Source organism: Lampetra fluviatilis, chromosome 46 (assembly GCF_964198595.1).
Source record: "Lampetra fluviatilis chromosome 46, kcLamFluv1.1, whole genome shotgun sequence".
Classification (NCBI taxonomy): Eukaryota; Metazoa; Chordata; class Hyperoartia; order Petromyzontiformes; family Petromyzontidae; genus Lampetra; species Lampetra fluviatilis.
In genome coordinates this window covers 4,350,001-4,364,016 of record NC_136320.1, presented here as the reverse complement: position 1 = coordinate 4,364,016, position 14,016 = coordinate 4,350,001, and the positions used below count along the sequence as shown (strand labels likewise).

The following is a 14,016-nucleotide window of genomic DNA, read 5'->3' as shown; positions in this document are numbered from 1 at the left end:
AGACACGCATTAAAGGCAGCTGTGGCATTCACTATCTGCGCACATACGTGCCAAAGAGACTTAACCGCATGGCAGGCAATACCAACAGCACTCGCCAAAAAAACGTAACTAACAAGTGACCTTTGCAATTATCAATGGCAATTCTATTTCACGTACTGCTGCGCAGCTGCAAAAAAATGTTAGAATGTTACACAAAGCGCTGAGCAGAAGCTATTATCGTCGACATTACTGCAAGGCACACCATACTTTACAAATGAACTCCGTTGCGTTCAAAAGCCAAACTGTTAAAGCCCCCTTCGCCCCCCCACCGTTTGAAATGGGCACAAGTTTTGTGGCTCCTATCTCTTGCAAGCCCTCCGCGCCAATGGTGGAAATTCCACATTTCAATGGCAGTCTCCAGTGTCAGCATTGTACAACTATTACTGGGGCTTTACATAAATTATATTATGTTATATAATAATTATTGACTTAACATGACAAGCTCGTGACGATTGGGGCCAAGACACTGCTTGTCCAGGACTTTAACTCGTTACCTTCCAATTGTGTCTAATCATAGCGCCAACGACTGCAAAATCCACATCACTCCACGATAAAGCGTACATCAACATAAGTGCGGCGATATCAGTAGTATCGGTAATGTTAACAAATGAACAACAGCACGGTGACATCAACGGCAATGGCAGTGACAGACAGGATATTACAAACGCATCGATGGCACGAACACATTTGGAACAATTTTCTATGCCAAAAAATTGATGATAATCGCGGGCAAAATAAGCAGCCTGACACAGCGATAACAACAAATTAAGCCGACGAGAACATCACGCAGGATTGACCACAGGGTTAGGAGAGGCATTAGGAAAGGTTAAACTAAAAAAACGCCAACTCACAGCGTATCATCACGATCGCCAGGGTTCACACTTCAATCAATGCGAGTCGCATACATGTTACATGTCACATGTTACGCAAGTACAGAGGGGGCTGAAGCTTTTCTGGTTCTATTTAAAAAAAGATTTCGATTCAGGAGTTCAATCACTCCACTAATTATTGCCTCAACAGGAAACGCATTCACAGTTCAAAGCCAAGCAGTGCATCTGTACAGCACCGGAGGGAGAAGCACTTTTAAAAAGGGAAAACCCGTACTGTAATTGCGAGTGTAAATTTCTTTAAAAACCAAATGCAATAAATTTTAACCCGGTTGTAAAAAGTTGACACGAACAGAGATAAATTTCATTTATAGACATCTGTGCATTGAAATTCAAGTGACCTATGCTGAAGCAGTGCTTATTATATATATAAACGTTGGAAGAATATGGAAAGATCACAATTTGTATCCACTTCTTTGAAACAAAATACCTTTATGACCATCTAGCCTCTTCTGCAAGTCGTCTTTGGTAAATTTTTAGTGAATGGTCAGCAGTTAAACTGCTGTGTTCCAGTGCCAAAATCACAATCGAAAGGTACCAAAAGTTAAAATTCCGGTCACGGTCTGACTCGATCAATCACCTGTCCAAAGTCAATAAAATATAAACGACTTTGTTGTCAAGCCAACAGCTGTCATCCAAACGGAGTGTCCTGCTCCCACCACGTGAACGTGGACTTTCCAACGCCACCTTCCATCCCGGCTGCCAACCGGAATAAACGCTGCGCCACCGAAGCTCGTTGAGCACTGCGAGCTATCGCTCCCTCACGAGCAGCATGACGAACAGATTTTGAGGGCCCACACATCAGCTGCACCGTTCGTTTCCTGAGTTTCAATGGTGCGGGGGGGGGGGCAACGAGACCTGGCATCACAAACCCTGGCCATCTCGCCGCCTCGTATCTTGCGAAGGCGATGTCCATGCCCCACCTTGTCTTCCCCCCCATCCCCTGCTGGTATCGCCCACGCGCTGACCGGCGATGCCTTGAGAAAAAATTTGGGCGGCGGCCAGCGGAGAGCGATCGGCTTGCGCGCGCGAGCTCGCCGGCAGTGGGGGGGCGTGATTAATAGGGCCCACTGGCATCCGCATCGCTCTTCAACGCCACTTCGTAATGGAGTTGCAACCCAGCGGCGCACGGCCTGCTCCATCAGAATAATGCCCCTGCTTGTGTGTGTTTTTTTTTATGAATGAACAAACTACATGTTGCATATGCTCGCTGGTTAGAGGAAAACAAACCACACCCACAGAAGTGGCATTTGCGCATGTGGTCACTTAAAAGTGTGGGAGGGGAGGGGGGGTTTAGACTTGGTATGCATGTGAACAACCTCTTGGTTAAATTTTGATTTAAAGCTTTCATGACTGCAGGGATTCATATTCTTGGTTCTTTCGGTAAAGTCACGTAGAAGGGAAATAATAAAACAATACAAATATAAAACAATAAAAATTCACGACGTTTCGACTGCAACACAAGCAATCATCATCAGTTGTGAAATCAACAGCAAGAAATCCACACTTTTTTCAAATTTTCTTGCCGTGGGTTTCACACCTGATGATGATTGCTTGTGTTGCAGTCGAAACATCGTGAGAATTTTTATTTTTTTATATATTTTTTATTTTATTATTTCCCTTCTACGTGACGTTACCGAAAGAACCAAGAATATATAACCTCTTGGTTGTTTAGGATTTTTTTGCCAAGGACAATTAAAAAGATCTTCATTATCAAACGATTGATGCACGGTGCTCATTTCCATAAACAGCCTTGAGGCAGTGGTGGCAACTCCATATTCCTAAGGCACCCCCGGGGGGGGGGAGCCTGTCTCTCTGCAGGACAACCACTGTTGAGTTACCACCAAGTGTTACTCATTTTATCGATCCTGGAAGGATGATGTGCCGAGTCAACCCTTCGAACGTGAATTGAACAAGCGACCGTCTGATTGTGCCGTCCATCACAGAGCCTCCCAGACAGATTGTTGTTTTGTTCTCCCTTGCTTGTTTAATTTTCTTTTTAAATCTGCTAATTAAAGAACAGTTGTACAGTTTAACACGTAGGCTTAACATGGTGTGAGCGAGCAATTGCAGGGCTGCACCTTTACCCACCTTACAGGTTTACCGACGGGATGTCTGTGCGTGTGCTATGATCTGTCGCCTGATGAGGCTGGTTGTTTTTGTAATTACCGGAGAAACGTCATAGTACTCGAATTGTAAATGTTTTGGGTTTACTCTCCAACGCGCCGGTGTGCTGAACTAGCAACTAATTGGCACGTATTGTTTACGTGACAGGCATTACTAATTGGCTGTGTCGGGTGGTGGCGGGTTTAACGACAGATTTATATATTTTTAACATTTTTATTTTTTTATTTTAGTATGTTGAATTTTTATTATTTTATTATTTCCCTTGTACGTGACTTTACCGAAAGAACCAAGAAGATGAATCCCTGCAGTCACGAAAGCTTTAAATCGAAAAATATTTATATTTACACGATCGAACACAAAAAAAAACCTGTTATGGAGTTGTTGCACAGTTGAAATCCAACATGCAAGGTTAGTTCTTACAAATGTCCCACTCTTTGGCTTATCGCCTTTTGCACTGGTCTCTGACCCCCGAGTACGACCGCCAACACCTTTGTCCGTTACATGTGCTCAGTCCCACCATGCACGCGTGCCGAACTCAACAAAACCTCCTCCTACCAATCACAACGCTGAACTACTACGTTACCCTCCATTAAAACCCTGAAACATGCACCACACACGCACACCTCGACCTAAAAGGCCAAAGGTTTTTGTTTGTGAAGCTAATTTGTTACTTTGCTAGTTACTGCCAAATTGGGTACTTGATTACAGCCAATAATCGAGCAGCGCTTAGATTCAAGTAGAAGGATCATGTAACCCAATCAACAAACACCCTGTTATCTTGTGTGTGTGTGCATATGCAGACACACACCTGGACTGTGTACAGGTTACAGGACACAAGCATGAAGGTTTATAAATAATGATGATGTACAGCTCTGTCAATCCACTGCAGCATGTAGGCCTTTCCAAGCCAAGGCAGTCATAGCGGTTGTTGGGCCATACTCATACCTGTCAACCCCTTATCAGTGCCCTACCTTATTACAGACCAATTCAGACCTTATTGGTCACCCCGTGCACCTTATAAATATCAACGTTCATCCTACAAAGTCCCATCACAAGGGAGAAACACAAACAAATAGACAAACATGTTTTGTTTTGCCCATATTGAAACGGCTGCACGCCGTATTGACCTGAAAACTCAATTTCCCTGTACAAGAACAAGGGGTTAAACCGTATAGGGTGACAGGTATGCATACTTCCCTATGCCGGTAAATGCTGGTTGGTGAAGAAGTTGGGTACAGGACTGGTTCAGGCATCACTCACCACTAATGTTAGATTATCTGTCGCTGAAGATGGATCATAGTGGCAAAAATTATAAAGTTATTTTACACCTCACTCCACTCACTCCAGTGGAACCTCCCTTAAAGTCACCCAAAGTATTTTTTTTTATCTCATTAATAAAGCTTAACGCTCACGTCAGACAACGCGGAACACAAAGCATAAGCATCAGAGAAATGAGGCTTAGCAGTGAGAACAATTTCACAGAGTGCAAGCGAATCAAGCCTACAATCAAAGAATAGTGATGATGCAGTCCGTACGTTCCATCAAAAGGCACTCACCATCCCAGCCAGGAAGAGGAAGAAGATGATCAGCCATGGGATGTCAGTGCAGCCTCGGTTTTCGAGAGGGGTCCATTGCCTTACAGTCCGCGAGCCTTCCCCCTGCAAAGGTCACAAATGAAACCATGAATTTTGATTTGAAGCTTTCGTGACTGCAGGAATCCATACTCTTTGGTTCTTTCGGTAAAGTCACGCACGTAGATGGAAAATGTATAGATCACGACGTTTCGATCGCAACACAAGCAACCGTCATCAGGTGAAACAAACACAGCAGGAGAACTGCTGACGTAGGCACTCCTACGTCAGCAGTTTACCGAAAGAACCAAAGAGTATGAAACCATGAAATCAACGTTCAACTTCGTCCATGCACACTTGAGTGTTGGGCGGTACTCATCACCACTGAGTCATAGGCCAGTGGTGTAAATTGAGGTGCCATGGTGACTATGAGATGTTAACTCCCTTGCCTGGTATGCAGGAGGTCGTGGGTTTGATCCCTACCCTGATGCCTGTTGTATATTTGGAGTTTGCGTGTCTCTATCTCTCCCTGTGGTCGCGTGGATTTTTCTCCGGGTCCTCCGGTTTTTCCCTCCACATTTAGAAGCGTGCGTTTAGAGTATTTGGCTGCTATAAAAATGTCAACATGAAAAGCCGCGTCGTTGAGCAATTATTTGTGATAGCCAGGTCGCTTCTGAAAAAGAGCAATACAGCTCAGTGAGCTGTATCTCGTAAAAAAAATTGTTAGTTTAGTTTAGAAATTCCACATTCATAAGGTGTATAGCAAGAAATAATGTAATACTTACAAAAACTGCATCAATAACTTTAAAAAAGCAACACCTGTTACACATCAGAAGCAGCTGAAAGAGCCTGTAGCCCCCATCTAACACATGCACTTTTCCAAAATTCGTTTTAATTTGAGTAACCCAACTTGTTGAGCACACTGGAGAATGACACATTTTCAAATCGTTTCGCTAGGAATTTTAGCTTCACTGCTCAGGTGCCCAAAAGGCTTCAAAAAATTGTCAGTGAGAAACAAGTTTCAGAACTGGTAATATAAAAGTGGTGCACTCAAATGACAGCTAGATGCATGCTATCTCCATATATTTTTTCAAATGTCACGCTTAAAGTGAAACCCAATGACATGCTGCTGAGGCTGCTGGACAAGGAGAAATTGCGACCGATTCTTCACGCGATTCCACGCCAGCCGAGATTTAACTTCCAAGTTATTTTCTCAAGCAGGAATTGCAACATTGTGCGATCCGAATACCAAACCTTGCCAATGGCAAACAGATTTTCACTCCCTCGCCGTGTTTTCTCGCATGTCTGAACACAGTGAATTCATGCAGCCGTAGAATGATCAATTGTCTGTGCCATTTGAGAGTGCGTCATTGCGCTCTATGAGGCTCTAACTTTAACACGTCCCATCCATTTCACATCATTCCCCAAATGACTTGTTTAAACACGCATCAGGCGCTATCGCAAGGGCTGGCAAGCGAAGGGGCTGTTTTGGGTGCTTCCGCATAACTTAATGGGGCATCGTTAAAACTACTGCTCAAAAAGGCATTTCTATTGTTGCTTGCACTGTATAAACCACACCTCAAAAATCACGTGCACAAATATCACCGAGCAGAATGGTGAACGGATACAGCGGTTAGCATGCTATCAAAAAGGGTTTGAACTTTTCGGGTGTACACAATTCACTTTTGGATAGCACAGTGTACGTTAATACGGGAACCTGTCCAAGCAGGCCGTGACAGGTTCGGGCAGCATTAAGTGAACACAAGCGTGTACACCAAGGACAATTCGTGTGTGCAAAGCCAGCCCCATGCCGAGGCCACCTTTGCATCCAACCTGGGGGAGGCTCAGGGCAGGTTTAGAGATCCAATTGCAACAGATGTTGCATGGCCAGGAATTTAACCTACATCACCAGAGTGCGAGAACCTTTACACACACGCAAGAAGTGGGGTTAAGGCTCAGCATTGAGATCCATGCTCAAAATAGTACGGGATTGATGCTAATACACCAGCAAATACGGCCACTTAATGCATGGGAGTTCTCTACAATGGACTGATTAATTGCCTTGTCCCTAGGGCCGAACCAATCACGCTGAGGCACAAATCACTCTGGTTCACAGTAATACACTGTGGTCAGTTGGCTTCTGCTGGGTAAATTGAGGTAGCACTAATCTTATTTGGTGGCCACGAACCAGTGGGTAGAATTTCCACATTCTCACGACAAGACCAAGTCTTTCCACGAGATGACCACTGTAGATTTCCCACGAAGCGACACAGATTTTATATCCTTCTCAAGCAACAATGGCATTTACAAATGGTTGGCCATATATTTTAAAGTGTAGCACTGAGTTGAACGAATTCCAAACCATCTTAGTCAAGCAAACGATGCCACACCACCCCCTGAGCTTCAATGACAAAATGGAAACGTAGACACGGCGTGTTCTCAAAATAACACGGGCAGATATATCGTGTCCCAAATATAACAGCACTTTTCTGGGACACTTAAACGTTGGAAACATTGGAGAAAATTGAAAAATTGCACACCCGAAGTTCAAAACATTGAACAACGTGCAAAGCAATGTTGACTGGGTCTCTACGCAATGTGGAAACGTCGCGGGCCAGGCAGTCCTCGTTTAGGACTGTCCTGGGTTGGTGGATCTCAAAAACGTTGTACAACTCCCTTCCTACGGCTTGCCAGGAGAATCCGGTAGAGCAAAGCGTGGACTAATGTCATCGGTCCCTAGCAGGCGTGGGGTTTCTCCGAGTTCTTCCCACGTGTAAAAACTGCCAATTGGCTGAAAACATCTTTTTATATAGAGGACTGCAAAGCTTGGGCAATTGTTGGCACTGGCTCAGCGCCCCGGCTGCCTTCCAACTTGTGTGGTTCCACGGCGATTGTCGTATGCAATGTCCACGAACGATAGCGCTATGTAAAACTAAACATTGTTGTTTTTGTACAGTAGACCGGCGGTCCACAACCTTTTTGACACCAGGGACCGGTTTCATGGAAGACAATTATTTCACCGACCGGGGGGGGGCGGTGGGAGGGTTCATCATTGGGTCTTTCCCCTTTTTCAAAAGAAGCTCTCCAGCGACATTTGTTTTTTACTTATTTTGGCTCGGGGTTAGCTTGTGGGCTTACCAACACTGTGACTGAGAGACAAGTGCGCAGTGCGGGAAAGAGGCGCGGACAGAAGTAGTAAATAAAATAACGGGTGGGCCACGCACGGACTCACCGCTCACCGCCTGCTGTGTGGCCCCGGTTCCTAACAGGCCACGGACCGGTACCGGTCTGTGGCCTGGGGGTTGGGGACCCCTTCAGCAGACAATTTAGCATTCCATTGCACATTCCATAATTAGCTTGTGATTTCTGGTGGTTGGGTTTATCCATACCTTTCTTTAAAATTGTTATTTTTTCTCCAGACTATTACAAGCAATAGATATAACATTTCAAACTGAAAATAGGCTACACTGGGTCTTCGCTAAGAATACATGTTGAGGGGGCAGCCCGACCTGAATTATCCCAGGACTTCAAGGACAGGCCAATGTATTAAGACAATGCTGTGTGTTGAACATTAAACCGGTACCGCACATTTTAACATCCCTCCCCTGAGCAAACGAAAATGAGCATTGTGAACCTTTGTTGCTAGTAAAGGGCAATGTAAGAATAATAACCAACAGTATGTGAAAAGTCCGTGAAAACAATGCCGGTTGGCCGTCACATTTTTTCAGGTAAACGTGTTCATCTTGGCAGCGAGTATGAGGGCCAGGTATGGCTTCCTCGCATGGCAAGTACATGATGGGGGGGGGGGGGCGAAACCAGATATTCCAGCTGCAACCTTGCGTAACAGCCACCACAGCACCGTATGTATGCGAAGGGAGTTACGCTTGATAATGCGAAATGCCTGCGAGTATCGTTTTACATTGCCTGCCTCCTAAACACAATACAGATGGGAACCACGGTTTGCACGCATTTAACGAGGCACCAACCTAATATTCTTGTGGCTAAGAGTATTCATTGAAGGGCCACTTCTCACGTGGAAAGTTTCTCAAAGTATTTACATTCTGAAGCCCATAACCGGTGTCCTTAACGTGCTGGGCGATTATGCAACTGGTTCAGCTGCGGTGTGGTCCTACAGTAAGCAATTGAATATAGTTTAATGATTGAGACCCTTCTTTGCTGATGGAACTTGTAAAGTCGAAACCGGTCGACGGGTTTGTTCGATCGAAAATCAATTCTGCTGGAAAATTCCGGGTGGTCCCGTAAGGCCCCAATTGATTAATCGATTTCTTTTTTAAAATATCTGATATTTTATTGGGTTAGAGAAGCAAGCATCGCGTGTGTCTTTCCTCTCTCTCTACCCCATAATCAGTCAGGTCTTTTAGAACCCCAACTTGAGCCCCTCTGTGTTCTAAACAGTAAGTGCTTTGTGTGGTGTCTACGTGCCAGCCTCCCCGAGACGTCTTTATATACATCATCAGGAGTTGGCCATTCGCGCACACAAATAATAAGTAGAAACCACAACCGACCGTTATCATGTCCACATTTGCCACGTTTAGAAAACCCGACAGTACAGATGCCAGTCGCTTGTGTAAAGCACGTTACGTAAAAACAAGCGTGCCGTCTCGCGTGCAGTGCACCGTATCGGATTGTATGCATCGACACACGTACACCTACGTCCACTCCACTGCTAGATGACAATCTCCGCACGCCGCGCGGGGTCGTGGGGTCGGGGGGCTATTTGACCATATTTCACCGTGCTGGTCAGTGCCGAGGTTGGTGCAAGCGGCGGGGGCAGTGTTCTTTACTCATTTGCAGATCTGAGGAGAGGGCCCCACTTTCGCCGATAAGATCATCATCGGTGCGAGGAGGGCCACCACACCATTTGAAACCATTGTTGGGTTTGACAGCGGCAGCACGATGATGGTGGAGGGCCGTGTTCACTCGTTGTGTATTGTCACGGAGGGGGGGGGGGTGCACGTCAGGGGCCGCACTAAAGGCCACCACCAGGAGGGCCGCTAGTGGCCCGTAGGGCCTTGCAATTTCGAACACTGGCGAAGTGGAGGCATAGGAGTTGCGAGGAACAATGGGGGTTTCTGCACAGATTTCTGGTAACCCAACCACGTAAGCCCGGCCTGCCTATCCACAACCTCCATAAGTTTTTATTTGGGGGGTTAGATCGCGTAAATATGAATGGGTTGTTAAACCCGTCACCGCCACCGCTAATTTGTAAGGGTTGTCACATATACAGAAGATGCCAATTCGTTACTAGTTACAGCACTTACACCGCTGCTGTGTAGGAGCAAATCCACAACATTTACAATCTGAGTACGACGTTTACGCTAGTGATTAGTCAGGTGGTGGTGGGGTTAAAGACACATTTATATTCATTTACACAATCTAACCCAGAACACCTATATTATGGATGATATTGGACGCGAAAGCCTATAACGTGTTAAACTATCCACAACCTGTTCGTGTATGGTGATCACCCATCCAAGCAACTGTCCGGGCTCAACTTTGCTGAGCTTCTAAGATCTGACATCTACCAAATCACAACACATTTGCCAGATCTGATAAGATCGGGATATGATGGGCAAAAAAGAAACATGTGAATGTGCTGCATGAGAACAGGTTTCCCCCTTTTTTCTAGCAACAAAACAGGTGTTGAGATGTATTCTACATGACTTTACCGAAATAACCAAGAATATGCATCCCTGCAGTCACGAAAGCTTTAAATCAAAATTTAAATGTTGAGATGTTAAAACACCAAACTGAAACCTTTCACAAGGAGTCATGTCTGCCTTAACCACAATGCTTGTGGTCAGAATGCAAACAAAACCTGATAATATCTGCATTGTCTTTTGAAACTGATTGGTCCACACCAGAGACAGCTTTCTTTATAGCCTAGTTCCAAACGGTGTTAGACCAGAAGACGCCAAAATGTGCGTTATGTTTAACTTCTTTCGCACCGTACCGAAGCCAATAGTTGCTGTACGGACGTACCGGGGGTAAGGACTGCAAACCAAAACTAAAAAGCGGTAGTATGCGGCTACATTATACGTTGTGCACTATCGTTGAACACTGTGTTTAAATATATGTATAGGGTTCTCGTATCGATTGAAAGGCCTCCAAGTTCAAACTCCTCGGCTTCATCGGCAGCTCGTTAGGATTTCCTTGAAGGAACAACCAAACACCCCCATCAGTAAAAAAAAATCTGCTGGAAATCCAACAAAAGCGGTCGGGGTCTATTTTTACCGACGCGCACTCGGCACAAGAACGTGGAATTTCCACCGCCGACTCACGACGGCGCCAAACGTTCGGGGGGCGTTCAAGACGAATCGTCGGCGCCGATTCAGACTCGCGTAGAAAAGCCCCTTTTGGTTATTGTTGTACTGCACTTTATATGCTGCCACCACCACCATCAACACTGAAGTCGCACGCACGCACGGCACGGCACGACTGCGGCCTTCCCCGGCACTGCCTCGGCGTGCGCGGCCTTCAAAGGAAGAGAGGCTCAGAAGAACGACCACGGGGACAGCTGAAGAGCGGAGGGAGCCCTCTCCATCCAGCAGTAGATCGAGCAAGAAACCCCGCGTACAGTGCGCCCTGTACAGTTCGTAAAGCGTCGGGCAATGGAGGCCTTGGCGCCTGGCAAGTCCCAGCGCGTTCGCTTCCTCCTCCTCCTCAACAAGCAGCAGCACAGGAGTCTCATTCCGAGGGAGAGACAAAGACGGCCGTGGGCAGAGAGAGACGCGCGCGTGTGTGTGGAAGAAGGGTGGGCGACTGTGCGCCAACTCACCTCTTTGCTGGCGCAGCAGCCCATGGCAAGTGGTGGAGCGGCGGACGGAGGCGAAGAGGTTTATTTTTGTGTCGTTATTTGTGTTGGGTCCAAACGCTAAGCTGCTTGTAATTGTCGTCGCTTTCTAATGTGTAGCGACGGTGCGTCCCGTGTGGATGTTGTTGTTGTCCGTGTGGGTTTCCGTTAATGTGTTTTTTTAAAATCTCTTCAACAAAACAACCCGATGTCGAATCTGCGCGGAAAATCCGCGAGGCCGCCACCACCACCACGGCCGCGCGCACTCCTCGCGTTAAGTTTCCGCGTAAACAATTGTTAAGCGGCGTGCACTGCGCATGCGCGGTATGGCCCCCCCATCCCCCCTCCCTCCCCCAGTCCCCCCTCCCTCCCCCAGTCCCCCTCCCTCCCCCCCCAGTCCCCCCCCCAGTCCCCCCCCCAGTCCCCCCCCCCCCATTCTCCCCCTCAGTCCCCCCCCCCTCAGTCCCCCCCCCCAGTCCCCCCCCCTTAGTCCCCCCCCCTTAGTCCCCCCCCCCTCAGTCCCCCCCCCCCTCAGTCCCCCCCCCCCTCAGTCCCCTCCCCCTCAGTCCCCTCCCCCTCAGTCCCCCCCCCCTCAGTCCCCCCCCCCTCAGTCCCCCCCCCTCAGTCCCCCCCCTCCCCTGTCCCCCCCCTCCCCAGTCCACCCCCTCCCCCCCAGTCCACCCCAGTCTCCCCCCCAGTCCCTCCCCCCCTCTCATCCCCCTTTTAAAGGGACGGCGTGCAACTCCGCGCGCATCGATTCTCACACGTTGAATCATACCTCGTATCCACAATCGATTAAAGTAATCCAATATGTGTTCGTTTTTGGGTGCGATGTCACCACGGGCAGTTATCGACTTACGAACGGGTTCCGTTCCTGAGACCCGTTCGTAAGTCGAACGGTTCGTAAGTCGGGACACATGCACATACGGCCAGTGTTCTGAAATGTGATACGGTTCAACAAAAATGGGAACAGTTGTCAAACTCATGAATGGGAAGAAATATTGTACACTTGCATGTAATACTGAAATAAATCTTGTAGAGTACAACAAAAAAATTGTAGAGTACAACATGAAATAAAGTAACATAAAAAACGGGTTTTTTTTCACTTATCTTGAGTCCGGATGCTGGCTTGCTTGTCGGAATAGGCGCAATGAGTCCCCACAATTGCACACAGACACGCAGATTACGTACACACACAGACACACAGAGCACGCACACACACACAGACACACAGCACGCACACACACAGACACACAGAGCACGCACACACACACACAGACACACAGCACGCACACACACAGACACACAGAGCACGCACACACACAGACACAGAGCACGCACACACACAGACACACAGAGCACGCACACACACAGACACACACAGACACACAGAGCACGCACACACACAGACACACAGACACACAGAGCACGCACACACAGACACACAGATCACACACACAGACACACAGATCACGCACACACACAGACACACAGATCACACACACACACACAGACACACAGATCACACAGACACACAGAGCACGCACACACACAGACACACAGAGCACGCACACACACAGACACACAGAGCACGCACACACACAGACACACAGAGCACGCACACACACACACAGAGCACGCACACACACAGACACACAGAGCACGCACACACACAGACACACAGAGCACACACACAGACACACAGAGCACGCACACACACAGACACACAGATCACACACACACACAGACACACAGAGCACACACACAGACACACAGAGCACACACACACGCAGACACACAGAGCACGCACACACACAGACACACAGAGCACGCACACACACAGACACACAGATCACACACACACAGACACACAGATCACACACACACACAGACACACAGAGCACGCACACACACAGACACACAGAGCACGCACACACATACAGACACACAGCACGCACACACGCAGACACACAGAGCACGCACACACACAGACACACAGAGCACACACACACACAGACACGCAGATCACGCACACACACAGACACACAGATCACGCACACACACAGACACACAGAGCACACACACACACAGACACACAGAGCACGCACACACAGACACACAGAGCACGCACACACAGACACACAGATCACACACACAGACACACAGATCACACACACAGACATGCAGATCACGCACACACACAGACACACAGATCACACACACACGCAGACACACAGAGCACGCACACACGCAGACACACAGAGCACGCACACACGCAGACACACAGAGCACGCACACACGCAGACACACAGAGCACGCACACACGCAGACACGCAGAGCACACACACACACAGACACACAGATCACACACACACGCAGACACACAGAGCACGCACACACGCAGACACACAGAGCACGCACACACACAGACACACAGAGCACACACACACACAGACACACAGAGCACGCACACACACAGACACACAGAGCACACACACACACAGACACGCAGATCACGCACACACGCAGACACACAGAGCACGCACACACACAGACACACAGAGCACGCACACACACA

The 14,016-nt window shown here is 47.7% G+C and overlaps 1 protein-coding gene across 1 annotated transcript in view; it reads right to left on the bottom strand.

Annotated features, from left to right (window-relative positions):
- The window catches only part of SLC44A1 (solute carrier family 44 member 1), a 73,390-nt gene extending 61,666 nt beyond the window's left edge, over window positions 1-11,724 (bottom strand). The window contains exons 1-2 of the mRNA XM_078876961.1: window positions 11,424-11,724; window positions 4,610-4,711 (exon numbers count right to left, since the gene is read on the bottom strand). Coding sequence (XP_078733087.1) covers window positions 4,610-4,711; window positions 11,424-11,447 — 126 coding nt within the window. The 5' untranslated portion in view covers window positions 11,448-11,724. The remainder of the gene's footprint in view (window positions 1-4,609; window positions 4,712-11,423) is intronic.
- Between the last annotated feature and the right edge of the window lie 2,292 nt (window positions 11,725-14,016).